This window comes from Mesocricetus auratus, unplaced genomic scaffold (assembly GCF_017639785.1).
Source record: "Mesocricetus auratus isolate SY011 unplaced genomic scaffold, BCM_Maur_2.0 Super-Scaffold_6730, whole genome shotgun sequence".
Taxonomy (NCBI): Eukaryota; Metazoa; Chordata; class Mammalia; order Rodentia; family Cricetidae; genus Mesocricetus; species Mesocricetus auratus.
Window position 1 is genome coordinate 84858381 of NW_024429184.1, and position 23680 is coordinate 84882060.

General features: G+C 38.8%; 1 protein-coding gene across 3 annotated transcripts; it reads right to left on the reverse strand.

The window, feature by feature from the left end:
• Positions 1-1374: 1374 nt before the first annotated feature.
• On the reverse strand, positions 1375-23600 carry Stard6 (StAR related lipid transfer domain containing 6). Of its 3 annotated transcripts, XM_040741631.1 has the most exons (9): positions 23512-23600; positions 22288-22342; positions 21246-21329; positions 19484-19577; positions 19259-19341; positions 10882-11008; positions 6762-6879; positions 4884-4977; positions 1375-2017 (listed from the first exon to the last, which is right to left on the reverse strand). In XM_040741631.1, exons 4-9 carry the CDS (start codon positions 19571-19573, stop codon positions 1819-1821), a joined length of 711 nt encoding a protein of 236 aa, XP_040597565.1. In that variant the 5' UTR covers positions 19574-19577; positions 21246-21329; positions 22288-22342; positions 23512-23600; the 3' UTR covers positions 1375-1818. The 3 variants fall into 3 exon arrangements, with proteins under 3 accessions (XP_040597565.1, XP_005074667.2, XP_040597564.1); XM_005074610.4 differs by lacking the exon at positions 23512-23600 and having other exon boundaries at positions 19259-19308; positions 22288-22422; XM_040741630.1 differs by lacking the exon at positions 23512-23600 and having other exon boundaries at positions 22288-22422.
• Between the last annotated feature and the right edge of the window lie 80 nt (positions 23601-23680).

The window sequence follows — 23680 nt, forward strand, 5'->3', positions numbered from 1 at the left end:
CTGGTTGGAGGCTGAGAGGCCTCAGTGGTCACTACTTCTGTGGACCAGCCTTGAGCTGATGAAGGGTGAGGGTGGCTGTGGGAACTTGAGTCTGTGGAGTAGTGCAGACTCTTTTCTTCTAACCATCTGATGGTGGAAATGAAGACTGTATGCTTAGGAAGGTCCAACTTCATCACTGCCCAGGCAAGCATAGTCGCACACCCAGGAAGACTCAGCCCTGCCTGTTGCTTCAGTGAAGAAAGGAATCCAGGGAGATTAGCACTGTCAATCACTCTCGTGAGCCCAGCATCTCACTGATGCTCCATATGCCCATCCCATATGGTGTTTACAATAACCTGGTACCCCTTGAACAGGGCAAGTTTCCATGAAGACCAAGGGTGAGGAAAAATATCAAATAAAAATCAACTCAACTAATCAATGATTTAACACCAAATGTGCAAATCCCAACACAAAAGCACAAGAAACAATGTTTGTCCTCTAGAAAGTATTAATCCTGCAGTAATGGCCTCCATGAGAGTAGGTTTCTGTCTCAGCAAATGAATTTAAAAGAAGAAAATAAATTCGTGAAAGAGTGCTGAATGAAGTGAGGAGGTTGACGCTCCCTGAATGTCTGCCCACACTTGATCCTGTCATTATTTTGAAGGCTTTCTGCTGTCTGATAGGTGTGCTGACATCTCAGTTTGATTGCTACTTGAATTTACCCAATGGCTAATATTGTGGAATATGTTTTTCTTTTTTGAGTTTGTTTTTTCAATCATGTATCTTTTTTAGTGCTGTTGCCTTTGGCCACTTTTGAACTGAACTGTTTTTACACTCCACATGTTGAGCGCTCCCTGCCTATTTTAGGTGACAGTTCCTTTTCAGAAGGGTCCTTAAGAAGGGCCGCAGCATCACTGTAACTGTAATTAGCACAGGGGCTGGGTGGTATTGATCTCTACCCTGGAGAAAGCAGAGCACAGGCTGACCCTCATGGCAGATGCACATGGCAGTGAACTCCATTTCCACCCTTGCGGATACCTTCTTGGTGGAAGTGGACAATGATTGGCGTATATGTGCTGCCTTTGCAGTGGGGGCAGGAGCTCATTTCTCCAGGTGGCACTGATGACACCAAAGGATGAAGAAAATAGAAATAGAATGAGACTAGTCCTGAGACTCCCAACCTTTGATCCCCAAGTGGAAATGGAGGTCCAGATAAACATCATCGGTTATGTAATGGAGAGGAACTGTTACTGTTCTCTGGTGCTGAAGATGGAATCCAGGGTCATTAAATGTTAGGCAATTATTCTTCCCTTAAGATGCACTGTGATCTCCCCAGTGGAATTCTTTTCAAGTTTCCATAATTGTCAATTTAAGCAGTAAATAAAGGAAAAGTAATTTAAAATATACTTTTTATTTATTTTTGAGATAGGGTCTTTCTGTGTAGCTCAGGCCAGTCTCATTCTGCTGGCCCATCTCAATCTCTCCAGTGCCAGGGCTACAGGTACTTGCCATCATCCCCAGATAATTAATTTCTAATTAATGCTGACTGCTGACTATACATGCTTGTTTATGATTTGAATATGGAGCATATTCAGGTGGGCAAAGTGTATTAATAGCACATTATTTAATGTCATGTGAGATTAAAAACTGTATTTAATGGAGTTTTCTTGTACAATGGAGTTCTTATTTTGACAAAATATTTCAAGTCCTCTGTACAAGAATGTCTAGAGATATATAACAAATGTATGCATATTGACTTAGAAGTAGTCTGCAGTAACAAACTACACTTACTAGCAGTCTGTGTGGTCTGAAATCTCTATGGTTTAATGGCAGAATGGTTTATTTCTTTCTGTACACTGATGAGTGCCCATTGTAACATCCACGTATTGATGGAATTCCATGTGCCTTCACACCATCTTTTGCATTGAGGAAGAAGCTCAGTAAGTTGGAAGGCATAGATTTTTCAATTATCGATGGAGGCAGTTTTCCTTTCATTTCTGTCTGGACAAACATCACTAGCTTGGAATATGCTGGGTTTCTGTAAGCAAACAGAGTTACAAAAGATAAAGCATTCTTAACTTGGCCTTATGAAGTGACAAGTTTATAGAGAGCAGAAGTCATAAACTAATTCTCTTTGACTCTTTCTTTTGTGAATATGACAGGTTAACAATGGGGTGAAGGGATAGTGACCTGAGGTCACATCCTTATAAAACAAAAATTCTACATGAAATATTAAGTAGTCAGAATGTATACTAAAATTTTAGCTTTATTCTTTTATGTATTTGATCCTTTGAGTGGATATGCAGTCCTCAGAATGCCTACCTTTTCTTTTCTCTGAACATTTGTTCTACTCCTGTTTATGTAGCATTTCTAAACTTTATGTAGCACTTTTATATATGCAAATTGTTTACTTAATAAGAAAAACAATATCTGCCTCTATTAAAAAAGAAAAAAACAGGGAAATGAGAATTCCATACATAGGTTCCTGCATATATGTGCAGTTTTTTCAATGAGATATATTTATATATTGATCGTTTATTAAGCATAGATTCTTTTCTCATACAATATAATCTGAACACAGTTTCTCCTCCCTCTACTCCTCTCAATTCTTCCGCACTGCCCCTCCCATCCAGATCCACTCCCTTTCTCTCTCTCATTCAAAAAGAATATGCTTCTAGAAGATAACAAAAATAATACAATATAATAAGATAAAATGAAAACCATCTTATAGAACTTGGGCAAGTCAATATTATGTTTATATTTGCATAATTACTTTTATTAATTTCTCCCTCTTTGAAACAGAATTTGGCTGTGCATCTTAGCCTGTCCTTGAACTCACTATGCATCCCAGTCTGGCCTTGGATTCACTGTGCATCACAACCTGACCTTGAACTCACTGTGCATCTCAGTCTGGCCTTGAACTTATCATGGCAATCTTTTGCTTTCACTGCCCACATTCTATGGTTATATGACCACACCCAGCTACACACATGTAGTTTTAATCCTTAGATACTATGGTCATAGAAAACACATCAGAAAACTTTTAATTCATACTACCTTTTACAGTACATTGTAAGATGATTTTAAAAATTCAAGGCTATAAATATACTCTATTAGTAAATTATCATGTGAGAGGAAAAATTTCAAATGCAAATTCAAGGAGATAAGGAGTGATCTGTAGGCTCTAACCAGTAAAGAAGGGAAGGCTTTATGCACTTGAAATGAACAGTGTAATAGTGGATTCCAGTTCTTATGCTATAGAGTCAATCACATTAATTAGTAAGGGCTACAGATCCATTTAAATATAGTATATTTAGCATATTCTAGAATGTTCGCCACTAGTTCTTGTAAAATTCTATGTCAACTTAAAAATATGAGGCAGATAGAGTTTCACAGCATTGTTTTGAAATTCCACTAACTGATTGTGGGGTGCCACCACTTCTGCATCTCTCTACAAAGAGTTCAGATGGTTTTTGTCAGCCCTGAAGTTCTACTGAGTTCACCATGGGATCGCACACATCAGAAGATTTTCGGCTGTTTAAGGAGAGTGCTTCCGTATGGACAGTGTGTTTGATAAGTGTTCTGTAAAGCTCAATTACAAATCCCTCTGTCTAGAACCTTAGGCTGCATGGGAAGAGAAGACAAAGGACCATGGTTTCTGTAAGCATCTTTCTCCAATCTGTGAAAATGAGACTCACATTACTCCAGCAGGATGGAATGCATAGTCTGACCCTTCACAGCTTATCAAGACCATAAGAGATCCTGTCAAAGTTGATTCTCCTCATTCATTTGGAGCAGCAATTAGATTAGTTTGTACTGCCAGAGAGCATAGATCTTGGCCACACATTCAAAAGTGACAAATAAGTGGAAGAACCCCACATTATTACTCCTATTATGTCTATGTGAGGCAACAATTCTGTCCACTTAGGTTTAAAATAAGTTTTAAGTAGAAAAAGCATTAAGGAATACAGTACTAAAACTACAAATACATTTTCTCTTATTATGAATTTATATTTTGCCATCAAAAGTTTTATGTTCATTTTATGTGTCAATATTGTAGTTTAATAATAATAGCATAAATTAAAATAACTTGTGAGGTGGTATATGTACATGCATATGCATACTCCAATTCAATGCAATGTGTGCTTTTTCTGAGTTTATTTTAGATTACCATTTTATTCTTTGGTTGACCACCTGTCAGTAATACTTCATCTCTGATTTTGGCAGTTTTTAATCTTAATATACCTACCGGATATTTCATTCTGTAGATATTTTTAATCAGGTGATCCCATGTAAATAATTCATTCCTGGCTCATAAATGTATGCTGTAATTTCAGGGATTTTATTTTTAATTTAAATTTTTAATTTTGTTTTAGAATTACTCATGAAAATACAGTAGTACTGTACCTACATCATTTCTACCTCTCCCCCACCTAGCTCCTCCCATATCCCTCTCCCCACTCCCAGTCCTTTTCAAATTCATGACCTCTTCTTCAATTATTGTTCACACACACACACACTCACTCACACACACACACACTCACACACACACACTAAGGTCATTTAGTGCTGCTCATAAATGCATATGTTTAAAAATCCTTTAATTTACAGTGGAGAATATATCATGGAAAGTTTAGCTGTGAGACAATATTTGTGTGTTTTATTATGCCCAGAGACCTAGAATATATTTTATACCTAGAATATATTTTATATTAAATTATCTATTCTTCTATTTAAGACAAAAATATAAAAAGTTATTTTTAAAATTGCTTTTAGGGGCAGTTTTTTTTTCTCCCAACAAAGTATGTTGATAGTATTCCCATTGATAAGCTAGGAATTCTGAAGTGAATCATAAGTTGAAGTGAAAAATCCTGTTAGAACGAACACGTATAAATAACACTTACTCTCTGAGAGGTGAACATACGTAGCCAGAAGGATGATTATAGCCACGGATATAATGTGATGATGGGGGGTATCCTGGGAAGTCCACACTCTTAGCTGTGATTAAAGAAGTTGAAATGAGACACAGTTCACAAAGACAAAAATTATTTCTAGAAGCATAGAACGTGATAGCATTTAACTTCAATGTTAACACTAGTTTCACGGTGTACATATATTTGTACTAGCATCCCTAAAGATGCTTGTATAGTTTTTTTTAACAAGGAAAGCTCTTTAAAAGTATCATTTAGTTACTTTCTGAGGTTTGAAACAAAAGAACAAAGCATAGAGATTATTTTATTGGAGCTCATTGACTTTTAATAGTTTTTTTTCCATGAAATATCTGAGGTGCTTAGATACTTTAAATGCTTTCTTCTGTTAATTCCATGTACTAATTTCAAAGTGTAATAAAACAGTGGGTTTGCCTTAGTAATTAATTATGCAGCATAATATGTACGTTGTAGTGAAAAGAGGGAGGTGATTAAGATTAAATTTATGATTATTATATATTTTCTAAATAGTTTAGAAATATATAGCTTTTGCTACACCAGAGAACATGGATTTTCCTAAATTATTTTAACAAAGTCTATGCACAATGCAAAGTGAAGCACCAGTGCAGAGGAGTAATGTGGTGGAATGAATATTCCATTTTTGAATCACTCTCTAAACAGAACCACATTATAATGGTCTGGTTGTACTGCCAGAGTGATAAAAAATATTTTTCCATTTAAAACATGGAGACTACGATTGTATTCCTTTTCTTTTGCTAAATCTGTTAGTTTGCCAAGAAGTATGATTCTTTAGTGAAGCATGTACAATGGTATTAGCATTTATTTTGAAAATTAGAAAGGGCAGAGATTTACGTTTAGTCGCTTATTTGATAAGTAAATCATATTTTTACTGCTCAAGTTCTGGAAACTTCAGTTGTAACCTTAGTGAGACTATACATACAGAATATTTATCTCAAAGCAAGGTACAGAGTAAAGCTTTCGAAACACTTAGAAGGAAACTGACTATTCATTGAATGTTTAATTGGTGGAAATTTTTAAAGAAGAGTTAGCTTTGTTGCTGCACAAAATGAATGATTATTTCTAGTCACTGGTTTAAACTTATATGCTGCTGTGGATGGAATTTTTCATCCTGCCTGGTCCCGTGGCCATTTAGTCCCAAATAAACGCACAGAGGCTTATGTTAATTATGAACTGTTTAGTCTATTACTCAGGCTTCTTATTGGCTAGCTCTCTTAATTATTAACCCATTACTATTAATCTATGTATCTCCATGTGGTCTTGGCTTACCTGAGCATGCCTGGATGGCCTACCTTCTCAGTAGCTACATGGTGTCTCTTTGACTCCACCTACTACTTTTCTCTGTCCCTGTTTGGATTTCCCACCAGGCTAAAATCCTGCCTGTCCATTGGCTAAAACAGTTTTATTTATTGATTAACCAATAAGAGAAACATATTTACAGCACACAGAAAAACATTCTCCATCATCCATTATTATTTTTTGAGACAAGGTCTCAATATGTTGTCCTGGTTGTCTTGGAATTCACTATATACACAAAGATAGTCTCAAATTCTAGAGATTCACCCACTTTTGCCTCTTAAGTGCTGAGATTAAAAGCATGCTCCAATATGCATTTGTTTAGATAAACAGTACCTCTTGGGTCAGGTAAAATACCTGGCCTGTGTATATAGCACAAGCTTTTTGGTTCTACTGAGTAAACAAACAAGGAAAAAGAATTGAAACTACAGTTTCTTCTAAACTATTAACACTATTAAAGGCAAAACATTTTAGTGACACATTGTAATTCTAAAATATGGGCAAAATGTTTCAACTTACTACAGACAATGTCGATATTCCCTTCATAGTGCTTGATGTATACTACGTCGACAAAATCTCTAGGGGAAATTGAGCCCATGGCAAAACTTTGTGTAATGGTATGGCATATAAATGTGTCCTGCAACAAATCAAACCATAAAGATTGTAAAAACTAATGTTGATGAGTTGTTCCCTAAGAAGTTCACATGTATGTTTAGCCTGTCTTTAGAACAAAAAATAGGGTTAAGATGAATGTTAAGGCGGTCTCACTAAATCAACCTGAATTTTTACTGTTAAAGAACATTAGAGTCACAAGTACATATGCACAACATTCTGCAAGGAATCTGAACATCATTTATTCTATTTGTACACAGAGAAGACAAGGCCCATCTGTTCTTGTACAAATTAAGATACACGGGACTGGGATGAGATAGGTTAATTTTACTGGGGAGAAATCATTTACTTGAGAAACCGATAACCCAGGATCAACACAGTTGCCCTCTGTGACCCAACCAGAACCAAGAGAGCAAGTAAGCCTGTCCCTCACTCCAGACCAACTCCACTTGGTTGTCTGGGCGTGGTCAAGTGCCACAGGTGCACAGTTAGATCTCTCACTACACCCATCAGACGGAATCTTATGCACAGCTAGAAAGCAGTTGAGAACTAGAGCACTTTATGGCATAAGGACTAAATGAAAGAGCAGTGTTTGGAAGCATCCGGTGAAACTGGATTTAGAATGGATTAACTACAAATTCTTCAGACTCTGCACCAGCATATGAGACCTCCCAGAGTCCAACAGCCATTCTCATTGGAAGGGCATACAGTCACTACTTATCCCTTTCAGTGATTTCAGCTCTCTGTTGGCCTGGGTTTCGTGACAGACTCTTCTTGGAGAGACATAAAACACAGGTCTACACATCCTAGGAAGGGAGTCCATGAGAGAGCAACATAAAGGTACACCATATCCAATGTGGTGAACCAATGAATTTTATTGGGGTTACTTACAAGAAGATGGGTGGGACGTTACTTATTTACAGGAGCAGAAATGACTCAAAGACTTCTGCACTACCAAAGCCCACCCAGCACGGGTTAACAGCTCATAAAGGCTGGACACCTGGAGCTCACTGCTCCATCTGCAGGCATCAGAGCTGAGTGTTTATTCCAGGTGGCCTGTTTGAGCCTCTTTAGGCATCTCTGCTGGTCTTAGTTTCTTCGAGGACGTTAGGCAGTTCTCTGCTTCTTTCCGACTCGACTCCTTGGCTTTTCTGAATGATGCTCAGCAGTCTTTACTTCTCACATACTCACCAAGAGGGAGGAGCCTTGTGAATCTGGTCAGTTAGATAACCAGAGGCTATGGGAGGCAGGCTTGTGGTACCAAGATGTATAGAAGTTTCCTCCAGTTTAAAGCCTCACGGGCACAGTGCTCAACTCAGTGTTTTTTTGTTTTGTTTGCTTGTTTTACCTTACATTTGATAAAATCACCTATTTTTAAGTACGCTGTTCTATAGTTTTCTAAAATGTGTTTAGTTGTCTAACCTTCATCACAATCCTGTTCCAGCTCATTTCTGGTTCTTCATCCTTCAGTACATCCTATTGCCTCCTGCTCTAGGCTGTCTGCCATCCTTTGATAACCCTTGCTTCATATCCCTACTGTCCTAGTGTAAACCACAGTAAGATTTCATTTAGATTACTCTGATAGCTTCCTAACTGTTCACACTAATTTCATCATTTTTCCCCTTCAGTTGTGATGGAAAGTTTTCTGGGCATCCTAATCTGATTTACCATCTGTGGTCTTTCAGAACCTGCTCTTCTGGATTTTAGTGTTTCCACTGAAACGGTAGCTGTTATTCTTTTAGAACTACCTTTGCATGTAGTCAATTTTTCTTGCTGCTTTGAATACACTTTCTTTCCTTTTGTATTTTGTGCTTTAACTACAATACTGCAGTGAGTGCTTCTTTGGGGTTCTATTTGGTGTTCCACATACCTCTTGTGTCTCTTTGATTAGATTTGGAAAATTTTCTATGATTTCAACTGAAAATATTTTCTAGGCATTGGCATGGAATTCTCCTACTGCACCCATAATTTGAAGGAGATCTCAAATATTCCATTTATATTTAAATGTTACTTCCTTTTTTTTTTTTTTTTTTTTTGGTTTTTCGAGACAGGGTTTGTAGCTTTGGAGGCTGTCCTGGAACTAGCTTTTGTAGACCAGGCTGGCCTCGAACTCACAGAGATCCGCCTGCCTCTGCCTCCCGAGTGCTGGGATTAAAGGCGTGCGCCACCAACGCCCGGCTAAATGTTACTTCTTAACTGAGTGATTCATTCTTTTTCTACCTTATCCTCAAGCTTTGCTGTTCTAGCTTCTATGTGATACATTCTATTGTTTATTTTTTTAATTGAGTTTTTAATTTGACTTGAGTTTTCATTTTCAGCTTTGTAGCTTCATGTTTTTTTAATGTTTCTATATCTTTATTGAGTCTTGTTTTCATATCCTGAATTGATTTTATTTTATTAGCTTGATTGTTTTGTTTTCTTGGAATTATTGGAGTAACAAGAGTTATTTCTTGTCTTTAAATTCTTTTACATTCTTTTGGGGGTTTGTTTCCTTATTCAATTCTTTGAATTTTTCTTATAAATCTTTCAAATTTTTTGAAGTTTTGTCTATGATGGTCTCATTAGGGACCATTACTATAGGATTGATGATCTTCAGAAAAGATATTTTATTTTGTTTTTCACATTGATTGACTATTTACATTGGGATTTGCACATATTTTAAAATATTGAACACTTCATGGGTCTGCATGTCATGCTTACATGGAAGTAATGATTTTTAGTATGTGTGCTGCCATAAAATGTTCTTTCATTTAGTTCATGCTTTGCCTTGAGGCTTTCAAAATGTTTTGACTCTCTCTCTGTCTCTCTCTGTCTCTGTCTCTGTCTCTCTCTGTGTATGTATGTGTGTGCTCACACACACGTTTACGACAGTGTATGTGTAGAGGTTAGAGGTTAAACCTTGGTTGTCAATTTTTGCCATCCACTTTGATTTAAGCAAGTCCTCTTTGTTGTTTGTTACAACAGGCTAGCTGGCCCATGAGTTCTGAGACTTCTCCTATTTTCATGTTTCATCTCCCCCATAGAAGTGCAGTGGTTATAGTTGCTACTTTGACTTTAAAAATTTTTTTAAACATAGGTTCTTTAGGATAACTCACCAGTCCTGGTCTCTAATTTTTAACAGTAGCTACTGTTTCTTCTTCAGTCCTTATGGTGCTTATCAACACTGTAGCTGTTTTCTATTGTCACATTCATAAACTAAACTCTTCCAGGACACTTATAGTCATATTACTGATTAGACAGGAGAGTCTCCAGTTCCAGGCCAGAATGGGCAGTGTAGGGAACACTGAGACCATGTGAGTTTCTTAAAAACCAAAACAGCAGCAACAAAACCCCAAAACCCATAGTTGGAGATGACTCAAGGATAATTGCACACATCCTTTTCTTTCAGGGAACTAGGGTTTGGTGTCCAGTATCCACATCAGATAGCTCCCAGTCATTAGTAACTACAGGTCCATGAGGATGCTAGCTCCTTGAGCAACTGCACTCATGTGTATATACCATGCTGCCCCCTCAATATAATTTTGACTCCTCAACACATGTTTAAATTTGTTTCCATATAATAGAGGTAGATATCTAAGTTTAATTCCATCATAACAAAAACTACACATGAGAGACTGTCAGATTAGGAATTTGGTTGTTTACAAACAGAAAAAAAGCTCATTGGAATTAAACTCTTGACTAATAAAAATGGATATTTGAAGACTTTTATAACATTGCAGCTAGGCGTAGTGGTTCATGCTTATAATTGTATCACTCAGAAAACAGATGTTGAGAGATCTGGGCAAGTAGGTAAGATCTGGTCTCAAACCACATTTTAATAAAAGTAGTGGTGTGTGTGTGTGTGTGTGTGTGTGTGTGTGTTTGCTTGGCATGTAAATGGCCCTTAGTTCAATCTTCAATCCTGTAATTAGAAACAGCTAATTTGAGACTATAAGACATATATTGAATACTACACAGTTTTAATAACTCATACTATTAAAAGTATAGTACTACAGTAAATAATTATTTATTATTAAATAGTAATTACCGAATCAATCTTGTGTACTACATTGTATCCTTTCAATGATTTGTCCCATGTAACTCTGTTCTCAGGTTGGTAGAGGAAATTGGAGAGTTTAGCTGTTGATTCTGGAATTATTCCTTCAATACGATATCTATGGTTATCAAAGTAAAGAAAATTTAAAAATTTAGTTTAAGCTGAAGACATAGGACTATTGAAATTAAATATAGCAAACAATAGTAAAGAAATTGTGAAACTGAGTATCTGATATCTCACATACTTGGGACCAAAAATGTTTTTTATTTTGATGATTTTTATTTATTACATTTTATGTGTAATAGACATAAATATAATTTATAATTTTTGAGTATTTGCACATATATAATGAGATATCTTGGGGATGAAAACTAAGTCTAAGCACAAGATGCATTTGTACTTTAGATTCTTTATATTACATATTCTAAAGGGAATTTTATATATTTTAAATAGCTCCATTTATACACTGTATCGAATGTGAAATGGCATAGCTTATTTAAATAAGCATTGTAGCAATTATTTCAAAGTTCACTTTTCTAGCCAGGCCTCATGGCACAAGTCTGTAATCTCAGCTACTTGGGAGGTTGAGCAGGCAGAAGGTGAGTTCAAGACTAGACTGGGCAATTTAGTGAGATCCCATCTCAAAATGGACAAAGACAGTTTGAGGATATAGTTTAGTTCAGTGGTAGAGAATGTTCCCAGCATGGGTACAGCCCCGGTGTGTCTGTGTAGTAATTACATTTTTATAGACAATGACTTTTAAATTCTGTGTGATGCTATCCATCACGAAGCTGAGGTGGTGGGAGAAAACTGGACTCAAATTCACTCTTAGCAGAAGGTTGCCAGCTGAGAGTGAAATCAGACAGTATGGCCACATCCTTACTCTTTTATTCCTTTCTTTCAAAGAAGGAGAATAGATGTTTCCAGGTGAAAGGTTTAAGAGTCTAAAAAGTTAAAATTTCTTCATAGAGTATGTAAAGAACAAAAATGTCATTATTACAGAGAAGAGCAGTCACATGTGTGGGAAATTATTACCCTCAAGTTTTGCTTTGTATTTACTGAGGCTGCACCAAACTATGTAGGCTTGACTGTGCAACATTTTATGAGGCTCAGGATGGTCTCAAAGTTAAGTACTCCCTGCCTCAAGCTCCTGAGTGCTAAAGCTAGAATTACAGGCATGTGCTGTTGTATCTGGCCGGCTTCTAAGATTTGGTCAGACAAGGAATTCTTTAGACGACTTCCTTGTATACTTGACTTTTCCTTCAAAAGCTTCACTGGTTCCCAATTTCCTCTATGAGATATTATGAAATTCCTTAATGTAAAATTTACTTCCTTCATGGCAAAACATTATTTATTTCGCCTTTTTGAGATAGGGTTTATATAGCATTGACTGTCCTGGAACTTTCTCTGTAGACCAGGCTGGCCTCAAATTCACAGAGATCTGCCTGCCTCTGCCTCCCAAGTGCTGGGGTTAAAGGCATATGCCACCACTGCCTGGCCTTTCAAAAATATATTCCTGCCGGGCGGTGGTGGCGCACGCCTTTAATCCCAGCACTCGGGAGGCAGAGGCAGGCGGATCTCTGTGAGTTCGAGGCCAGGCTGGACCAACAGCCTCCAAAACAATACAGAGAAATCCTGTCTTGTAAAAACCAATATATATATATATATATACATATATATATATTCCTTAAGATTTATTTATTTATGTACTTGGGTATTTTGTCTGCATGTTCATTAGCATACCAGAAGAAGACATCAGATCCCATGGAATTAGAGTTATAGATGGTTGTGAGCCACCATGTAGGAGTTGGGAATTAAACTCAGGACCTCTGGAAGAGCAACCAGTGCTCTTAACTACTAAGTCATTCCTCTAGCCCTCAAAAATTTTTTAAGAGGTTACTATTTGAGAGAGAGAGAGAGAGAGAGAGAGAGAGAGAGAGAGAGAGAGAGAGAGAGAGAAAGAGAAAGAGAAAGAGAAAGAGAAAGAGAAAGAGAGAATGATTGAGCGAGCACTCAGTTTTAAGCCTGGGGAGAAAATACCCAAATAGTTACCATGTAATGCAACAAAGTCAGACATGAAACAGGTAAAATTTACAAATTTTACTTCTAAACAGTACAAGTTTCTGTTCAGACGTTTGCACACACTGCCAGATCGTCCTTTACTTATCTAATGTGTCTCTGTAGTAAGACTGTAAACTCTAATGATAGTGACACCTTTTTGTATTTCTAACCTACACCTAACAACACCTAATTACCCTTCATAAAGCAGTTATTTCTGTAATGTAGTTGCTGATGACTAACACTCTTGTAATAGTCGTTCACCACGTGATACCAAATGTAAACCATTAAGTGTACTTGTAAGGGTATATTTTCTAGACTTATGTACTTCATACTGGTGGACAGTTAGACATGTAATCCAAGACCCCACTGGAAAGAATGGTGGACAATCTAGAAAGCACAGGGATATGGAGGGTAAAGAGGGGAACACTTGTCAAAGTTCTTTTTGGGAGATTTGGAAGTCTGTTTATGATTATTTTAGATAATATTGAACTGTTGGCATTACTGATACTGATTCTTTTAATTGTGATATATATGTAAAGTGTTAACTTTTCAAATTATCTTATTAATACTACATGAATGAATTTTATAATTTCTATTACATGTGTGTGCCTGCATGAGGGTATGTATATCATATGTATCCAGATGCCCACCGAGGCAGAGGACATGGACTCCCTTAGAACTGGAGTAAAAGGCAATAGTGAACTACCTGATGTGGGTGCTTGAAACTGTATGTCAGTCCTCTGGGAGACTATCAATCCTTAATGACTGTGGCATCTCTCCAGTCCTTTTTGTTTAGGAAGATACTAAAACCATGATGGATGCTATACTAAATTAGGGCTTTTCATTTTGGTCACTGCAACTTTAGCCATTATTTTTGTTGTTATACAATTTTAAATTAATTTGAATCTCAATGCTGTTAGTTATAAAATATATAACTATCTCCTGTGTCTTTCTCAGGGACTTAAGAAAGGGTTAAATGTATTGATAGTAACCATCAACATAACCCACAGTAAGGAACTAACTGATAGGAAAAAAAGGCATGCTCTCTTGGTAATGGTAAATAAGCATTTATGTTGAATCAGCAAACGTACACTCTGGTAGATGCCTTCTCTGGATAAATGTGCCTCAATTATTCCATAATACACGGGACAGATTTAGGGTTCAGAAGACATAATGACTAAGGTAATACAGACAGCCTTTGAAGTGAAGTCCTGGTTCCTAAAAGTTTTCATTTCCTGATTACAATATGGGTACCTTGGGAACAGTCACCCATGTAGGGCTTTGTATGATGATATTTATATTATGGGATACATGGGGAGTAAATTAAACTTTTATGTGGTATAATGCCTGACATAACGTTACAGGAATGTATAGTTTAGGGTAGACAGGGACAGATGTTCCTTTCTTCTGATGCATAAAACCAAGAGTTCAAAACTAACCACTAAAAGCCCCTGGGGGAGCAGTAAATTATTGACAAAAAGCACAAATGCTAATAAAATATATAAATTACTTCTTTTTTGAGACAGAGTTTCTCTGTGTAACTGACCCAACTGTCCTGGAGCTTGTTTTGTAGACCAGGTTGGCCTTGAACTCACAGAGATCAGCCTGTCTCTGCCTCCCGAGTGCTGGGATTAAAGGTGTGTGCCACCACCACCACCACCCAGCTAGATTACTTTCATAATGCATTTTTATTTCACTTTCTGTTTGATAATCAATATAACTAAAGTCCATGTAGTCACTAAATAAATATGCCATGTGTCTATATGGCAGGCAGTGGTCTGGTACCACAAAAAACAAGGGTGACTTATAGCTAGGCTTATTCTTATTCAAGTTCCTGTTCATACCACTTCATATTCTAATAAGACATACATGATGAATTAAAAGATAAATACCATATAGTGTCACCTATGAAGGTTACAACTGTAGAATAGTTAAACAGGGACTGTGTACATGTAGGGCATTTGACCTGGTGGGCAGGACGGTCATTCTGAAGATGAGATAGTGAAGCCAAGAACCTGACAATCAAAACTGACATCGGCTTTGGAGAGCAAGCAAAAAAGGAACCATGAAGGCTCTGTGGGCTCAGCACAGGGTATTTGACAACAGACCTCTCGAGGGAGAAAGAGGATGAAGTGACAGGAAGTGAGGTCCTGGGAGTGCTTGGAAGTCATGGTAAAATGTTTGGATCTTATTTTAGGTTGAAAGAAATCCTCTAAAGGATTTCATGAAGACGAGTGACAAAATCTGAGTTGTATTTTAAGCCTCTGCTTAGAGCGCTGGGTGAACAATGGGATGCAGCTGAGGAAGAACAGAGCCCAGGAGCTATTCACATAATCCACTGGGAGACGGCAGCTGTAGCAGGGCAGCCAAAGGACCTAACAACAGCTCACTACTACTCACTACCCCTGTGTTTGGTTACACAGGGCCTCTACATGGATCCAAGCTTGATACCAATGACCCTTCTCTAGTCTGTTTTAACACTGCATTCCTATTAAAACAAGATCAGTGAGGCAGCTTTGAGCTTGTGACTGAAGAATGAAGTGCTGCAGGGACCCAGCATTAGCAGCTGCACCTGTGAGAATCCACATCAGGGGTCCTGTGCCAGGCAGACTGGAGACGTGACAGAGGAGGGGCATGCGGATCTGAATGGGAGATTACCAATGCTCACAATCCTCCTTTTCTGCTACAGTCCAGGGCAGACAGGGATCTAACCCACGCACCACGGGACCACCAACTGCAGGAGGAGACTAGAAATTCACCAGCAAAAGTGAATGGCTATGGCTTAGCAACCGGGCGTGTGTGTGTGTGTGTGTGTGTGTGTGTGTGTGTGTGTGTGTGTGAGAGAGAGAGAGAGAGAGAGAGAGAGAGAGAGAGAGAGAGAGAGAGAGAGATTCATCAGATGAGTTGGTTGTTTGAGAAGAATAAGATTGACCAAATGATAGCTAAACTAACCAAAAGAGTAATACAATCTAAATTAATAAGATTAATCAAAATATACATGTAAAAAACATAGCCTTTTAAATAAATGGTGCTGGACAAGCAGACTATTAGCCTGCAGACAAATGAAATTGAGTCTGTGTCTCTCACCTTGTACAAAAATCAATTCAAACTAGATCAAAAACCTTAATGTAAGACATGACACTCTGAAACTGGAAAAGAAAAACACTTCAGGATGCAGGTATATGACTCAAAGCCTGACAGTGTAGTACATCGTCACAGATAGCATTGACATACAGTTAAAAAGCTACTGCACGGTGAAGGAAACCAACCGAGAGGACAGAAGCCTACAGAGCGAGAGAACCTTGGGCAGCTATACTGCACACTATTAATAGCTAGCCTGTATTGAAAACTGCAACACACCGGCCAATAAACTGAGCAGACATCCTTCACAAGAAGAAACACAAATGTGCAGTAAAAAGGTGAGCTGTGGAACTAATAGTGCTTTGGGCACCTTGCAACCCCCAGGTGCTCCTAACACTGTGAGAATGAAGCTATTCTTCCACTAGTCCCTTCACAGTCTACAATTCCATCCAGTCTCCTTCCCTACTAGTTATTCTTAGCTGCAGCGGTTCAGTAGGCCTTGTAGTAGGACAATACTGCCACCCACTGTTTGAAAATTTCACTACCCCACACCCTCTTCCTTTTTGATTCCTTGCTCTTTTTCTGTACTCATTCTTCTTATTTAACTTCTCCTGAAGTCCAGGGGCTGGCCTGGTTTATGATATATGGGGACATGCTTCCCACATACATACGCCGTTTTCCTACTGCGATCATTCCCACTCCTGTGTACAGCCCTCTTCTCAACTTCCCACCTAACAACCAAGTACCTATCACTAGTATCGTGAGTGATGGCCTCTTTTTTCCCCCATTCCATTCATACTAACATATTAATATATACAATACTACCAGGGTATCTTGACTCCTCAAATTAATCAGTATTTATCAAGGGTTGTTTTGCTAATCTACTTTCAGAGTGGTTAACCATTGGATAGCAATATGCTGCAGGTAATACTTAACCCACAGGACCCATTACAAATAGAGTCCTGTGCTGAAACACAAATCTAACAGACAGAAACATCACCACAGCTGTACTACAGTCCAGTCTCCCACAAACACTGCACATAGACCTGTGAGCAGAAGAAAGGCAGAAAGAATTAGAACAACAACAAAAATCTTAACCAGTGTTCTAATTCAAGATAGGTTGATCCCAGTGAGGAAACACAAGTAACATGAAGCCAAGACAACCTGACACCTGCTAACAATGACAATCCCACAGTAATGATCCCCATTAAAATGACTTAGATGAAATTACAGATACAGAATGTACGAGAATGGCTAAAAATATGGTAAAACACTTCAGAGGACTCCCTTATTTACCAAGAGAATATTAACAGCGGAATGAAATAAAGAGATCAATTCATAACACAAAAATAAGACTTAATAAAGACACAGGAATTCTGAGAAAAACTCAAATGAGTATGGAAATGAAAAATACAATAGATAAATAAAAGTATAGTTGAAAACTTTGTCAATACAATGGATCATGTGGAAAAGAATACAATCAGGATATGAAGATAAAATATAGGATTGGATCATCCAATCAAAGGCAATGATAAAAGGTGAAAAATGTATGAATGGATTATACAAGAAATTTTGGAGTTTTTGAAAAGGGAAGGCTATGAATTATAGCCATACAAGAAAGAGAAGAATTTCATGCAAAAGGCATACAAAATATTTTTAATAAAATTTTTATTTTATAATAAAATAAAATATTTTAATAAAATAAAAAACCATAGCAGAAAATTCTGCAAATAGGGAAAGAGAAGCCCATTCAAATACGAGAGGCACACGGAACACCAAATAGGTAGAAAAGAAACTCCCTACCATCATTATAGTTAAAACCTAAATTTACAGAACAAAGAAAGTATATCAAAAGCCGTGAAAGAGAAGGGCCAAGTCACTTACGAAGGTAGGTCATCAGAATAACTGGCCTTCAATCCAAACCAAAAAGGGATGGGACAGGTGTCTTTCAGACTTTAAGAGGTCACAATTGCCAACCTAGTCTAATGTATGCAGTGAAACTATCTGGGTATATCAAAATTGAAAGTGAAGGAAAAGAATGTCCATGACAAAAGCAGGCTAAAGGAATGGTGGGGCCCACAGTAGCCTAGGTCTTCCCGTATCAATTAGTTAATAACCCCCCCCCACACTGACCTACCATAGACCTACCTGATCTAGAACATCCTTCACTGACACTCTTTTCCTAAGTGAGTCTAGATTCTATCAAGCTGACCGTTAAAATAGGTTTTAATTCCCTGGTATGCCTGGGCTTGAGTTTATTTACACCTTCGGTTTATTTTTGAAAGTGCCACTATGAAGGCCATCTTTTGCTTAGACAACAAAAGAAAAATTATTTTTTTGGTATTTATTAAAATTAATAAGAGAAATTCATACTATCTTTATCTATTAATATAAAAAATGACATGCAGGAGAGGGTAAGGCAGGAAAAGCTAAGTTAGCATGACCTATTTCCAAAACCAACCAACCAACAACAACAAGAACAAATTTACAAAAACTGCTGTACAACTACAGGTAGACTTTAGTAAGATGAAAAACAAACAAGGTCAACCACAAAAAAATCCCACTGACAGCCAGAGGAACAAGTACAGGATTTCAAAGAAGTGTTTTGTAAACACTTGGTCATGGTTTTCTCAATAACACAATGATCTGAGGGAACAGATGTGATACCAGGAGCTATAAAAATGTCAGCACATTCACCTTTAGTGTTCAGTCCTCAAAAACATGCTTTAAAGCACTTTATAGGAAAACAATCTGCACTTAAGGGAAAGAGAAAAAAATTGATGGGGAATTTTTTTAAGTGGCTTGAGAGAAAGATGAAGGATTCTAAATATCATAAAAATGCTACACTGAAGAGATATGTCACTACACTTTTGCAGAACTTTTATATCCTAGTGAATTAGAAGGAATTTTTTTATCCTAGTGAATTAGAAGGATTTTTTGGTGCATGTATCATCGTTTTCTGGTGTTAGGAATGGATCTCAGGGCCTGTGCATTCAAGCAGAGTGCTCTACATGGTCCAGAAGGGATTACTTTGGGATTGTATTCATGTGTGACAATTATTGCACAATACATCATTGCTCTATTTTATGAAAATCACATGACTTCATGCATCATTTCCCAGTAACTATTAAATAGTTTGTTCTAGTTAATGAAGTGGTGTTGACTTCCAGATTTGCTAATGTCACTGAATTTAAAACACTGACTGTAAATGGGAAAATGTACTCACAGATTTCCGAGGAATATTCTAGAGGTCTTGCTGGAAACAGTTATCTTTTTCTCAAAGGGGAATAAAATCCAGAAATAAATTAACTGTCAGATACAGAAAACAAAACAAACCAAAAACAAAACAACACTAAAATTATGTTTTTTGGCTTATAAAAAAACACATTTTAAAGTGTCTTTACAGTAAAAAGTCATTAAAAAAAACTCTTGAAAAATACTTTTTTCTTACTGAAGATTTAACTACTTTCCAGCCAGATATATCTTGAGCGTAAGCTAAAACTTCTTCAGCAGTTTGTTGTGCAATTGCCTTATAGTCCATCTACCTGTGAAAATTTAAAAACAAATGGTTGGTAAAATATAATCATGTAAATAAGAAAATGCCATGTTGCAGAAATTGGTTTTGAACTCAAGAACTGAAGTCACTCTTCGGTCCCAGTCTCTTAACTAACTGTTACTATAGATGTGCTCTGTTATATTTTAATCCTATTTTTATGACCTCTGTCATTTAGCAATGCACAATAATTACTTGATCACTTGCATCGACAAAACTTTTTTCAAATGAGAAAATGTGCTATCATGTAAAAAGTCAAACTTTGGAATCAGGGACCTGGGTGAAATTGGTTCTTTGCTCTGTGTAAATATGGTATGTAATATTTCTACTTATTTTCTTCTTGATGTAAAATTGGCATGTACATAACATCCTGTAGTGTCAATGTGTTAAATAAAGTCCTAAATGTGTTAAACAAATGCCCAAAGTATGGCACGTTATAGTTGTTCAATAAACCATTATTTCTAAAAAGCTTCTTTTTTTCCTTATGATGTGTCACACTCTGTTTGCCAGGTGCTCATGGGATTAACCTTGTTAAAGTGAGTGGCAGAGGCCGCATATGATTCCTCTTCAAGCATACACCCATCAGTCATCTTCCACTTAGCCATAATCTCCTGGCAGTCTTCAAATACAACCAAGAATCTGCCTATCTCAAGGTCCTGGCGTTTACAGTACTCTCCTTGGAAAATTCATGAGAGATTATGCTTCAATGAATCCTTTACTTAAATGTCAACTATTCAGACAAGATCGTATTCCAAGCAATTCAGTTAAAACACATTTACTAGGTCTCTCCTTGTTAGAAAGTACTGCCAATGACTGTTTTCATTCACTACTTTCACAGACTGAAATTGGGTGATGATTAGGTCATGAGACTTCATGGATAGGATTAGTGTCTTTCTAAGTGACTTCAGACATCTTATTTGCCCCCTTTGCCCTGAGGACATAGTCATAAAGTGGCAGTCTGCACTCCAGAAGAGTGCCCTGACCAGAAACCAAACATTATGGCATTCTGGTCAGACCTATAGCCTCCACAACTGTGAGAAATCAACTTTTGCTATTCATAAACCACTTAGTCTATGGCCATATGCAGTAGTTTCTCAAAGGGACTAAGTACAACAGTATGCATAGCAAAAACAATAACGATACTGTGCCTGTGGTGAATGTGTTCAGGCAGCTGGGGCATCATCGATCCTTCAGCCCACCAACCAGTTTTCAGTTAGGGAAGCTCTGGAGAGGTGTTACAAAGAACCCGATAACATATCTAGGTTCAAAGCCCAACTCTGACACAAAAGCTGGCAAAATGCTTTGGCTTTGAATTTCAACTTCCTGCATTTATAGAAAGGAGATAATAATAAGCATGGGATCCATAAAGGCTAACAGAGTAATATACAAACATGCTTGAAGCAGTGAAGGGTTTTGTTCAAGGTGCTCAAATAAGGTTAGAACCATCATTAAAAAGTTCTTCAAATAACTGGCTCCTAAGCATATTAATATATCTTAACATAGAAGTAACACAACATTTAGAAGACCCTTAGCTCTCACTTAAAATGCTCTGGGCTGGATCACAAATTTGTATTCTCTTGCCTAGTTTCCTAGAAAGGCAGAATAACTAGGTGATATTTTTAATAATAGAAAAGCCACTTTAGACTCCTGGTTTCTTTACCTTTCTTAACAAACCTAGTCCAGAACTTTAGTGCCCATTGAAACTATTCTCCAAATCCTGGTAGAGATCTCCATATCTGTTATCCTGTAAGGGGATAAAGTGGAGGTAGAATTAATTTGATGCACGACTTATGTCAACATATTTTATAATTTCTTTTGCATCTTCATATTGTCCTTCATTAACACTTTATATCTTGAGTAAAAATACATTCCTAGGGTGGAAGTAAGAGGTCTTACTTCTCTATTGCTGAGATAAAATTATTCCTGTGATAAACACCAGGACCAAGGCTGCCTGTAAAAGACAGCATTTATTTTGGAGTTTACGGTTTCAGAAGAGTCCACCATGACAGAGCAAAGGCATGGCGGCAAGAACAGTGGGGAGCTCCAAAGCCAGAGGCAGACACACACACATGCATACGCACACGCACACAGAAAATGGCTACACCTCCTAATCCTTCCCAAATAATTCTACCAACTGGAGACCAAGTATTCAAACAGCTGAGCCTCTGGGGCCATTCTTTTTCAAACCACTATCAGGTAGTTGAAAATAACTGGTTTTGTTTTTGTTTTTTCCAGTAGTGGGGATTGAATTTATCATCTTAAGCAAGTGTTCTACCACCTCGCCACATCCCAAAGCCAAGAAACATAAAAGCTATTGCTTATTTAAAAAACCTTTAAAAGATGAAATTTAGGTTTTTAAAGAACTATAGTTTTATTAAAGTAATGCATAAACATCATTTGGCCGGTCTCCAAAATGGGCTTGTTCTAGAATAAGAAACACAGGCTTTTATTTCTCAGTGACTTGCCTAATACTGGTCTAGACATTTCACAATTATTGGCATGTATCACTAAGTTTCTGCATGGGCTGTATTTTTTTTTTATTTTAAAAGCATTTCACATTTCCACAATAGACGTGTGCTTAATGAACCACTGAACAGTATTTTATGGCATCTGACAATTTCGTTTGCTAAGAGAAACAGGAAGTTTAGGAGGCCAGGGATGGTGCAAAGGAGCAGGACACAGCCAAATAATAGTTCTATTACCTGATGATGTAACATTGGATGAACTAGAATGTATTCAGATGGAAGTCAAGGATGTCTTCAGCCATAGGGTCAGTGGAAAACAAACACAGACCAGTTTTGAGATAGCATCTTTTTTTGGTAGAGCACCCGGCTGCAACTTGATTCTTCCCACCTCATATCCTGTTCCAGCCTGATACACAGGTTCACACAAGTTAGTGATCTTTATGCTTGTATAATTTCCCTTTTTTCTGTGCTGCCCGACCGGGTCCCTAATCCGTGTTGGGTCACTGCCATTCTTTCCTGAGAATCAAGGTCCCCAAAGAGTTTGTTAAATCCCAGCACAGGTCCATCCGACTTCCTTCCCCAGTCCTGAATCTGCAGCGTGTTTGAGATGGGTGGAGGCCCAGGAGGGTCAGAGCTCTGGGGCCGGATGGGGATGGGGAGGAAGGGCGTAGTGGGCAGAGTGCCCGTAGCTGACTTGGTTCCTATCTTGGGAGGGGATGCTCTCAAGTCGCGGGAGGGCTGAGGATCTGGCCCAGGGACCCGCTACTGAGGGCGCCTCCGAGTCTCCTGTATCCTAGTTCCCTCCCACAGCCCGGGGAGCCCAGCGGGCCATTCGCGCTGCGTGGCGGAGAAGAGCAGTGGCCTGGGGTGAGGGTGGCGTGGGTCCTGGATGGAGTCTAGAACCTTCCTATCCAGCTCAGAGAGAAGACAAGGGAGAAACCCCACCTCCCCCGAGGGACTGCGATCTAACGCCCCGCAAGGCCCTTTGACCTCTGAACTCTGCGCGGGGCTCTCGAGCCCCCCCCCCCATCACCTCCCCGAGCCTAGTGCTGCGCATGCGCCCCGCGGGCCGGCGGCGCCATGTTGGTTCGGTTTGAATGCGAGCGCGGGCGTCGAGCCGGCCTGTGGCGGCTGAGGGAATAGCGGTCCCCGAGGAGGAGGGCGGTGTCCGGTTCAGGGATGCTTTGTCGCCTTGTCCGGTTTGCGAAGGGCCTGGGCTTTCGACCGAGGGTCTGGAAGTGTGCGCTTTAAAAAGTGTCCCGGTGAGCTGTCGCGCATCCTTCCCCGGCGGGACGGAGGAGGGGGACCCGCCCCGGGGAGGGAACTCTATGGAAGAAGAGTGGGGCCGTCCCGGGGTGCGGTGGCCGTGGGGCGCCGGCGGGGCTCGGGGCGGGGGGCTTGAGGTTCGGGGGACGCTGTCACGCAGCGTCTGCTCGGTCTGGGCAGGATGAGTGTACTCACTGAGGGCTACGTCTGTGCCCGCGACCCACAGGGACGCTGCCACCCCGCAGACACCGATGGACCAACTCTGTGCACCCCAAGGTCCGCGAGAGTCACCGTGTCCCCGGCCCATCGACGTTCCCTCTGCAGACTAAGCCGGCCTTGGCCCCCACGCTCCAGAACTCTCAGA

Coding starts and splice junctions, on each gene's coding strand:
- Stard6 (XM_040741631.1), bottom strand. CDS start 19,573: ATGGACTATAAGGCAATTGCACAACAAACTGCTGAAGAAGTTTTAGCT. Junction 6,880..10,881: donor TAGTACACAAGATTGATTCG/GTAATTACTATT, acceptor GATTTGTTGCAG/GACACATTTATATGCCATAC. Junction 4,978..6,761: donor GAATATCGACATTGTCTGTA/GTAAGTTGAAAC, acceptor CTTTAATCACAG/CTAAGAGTGTGGACTTCCCA.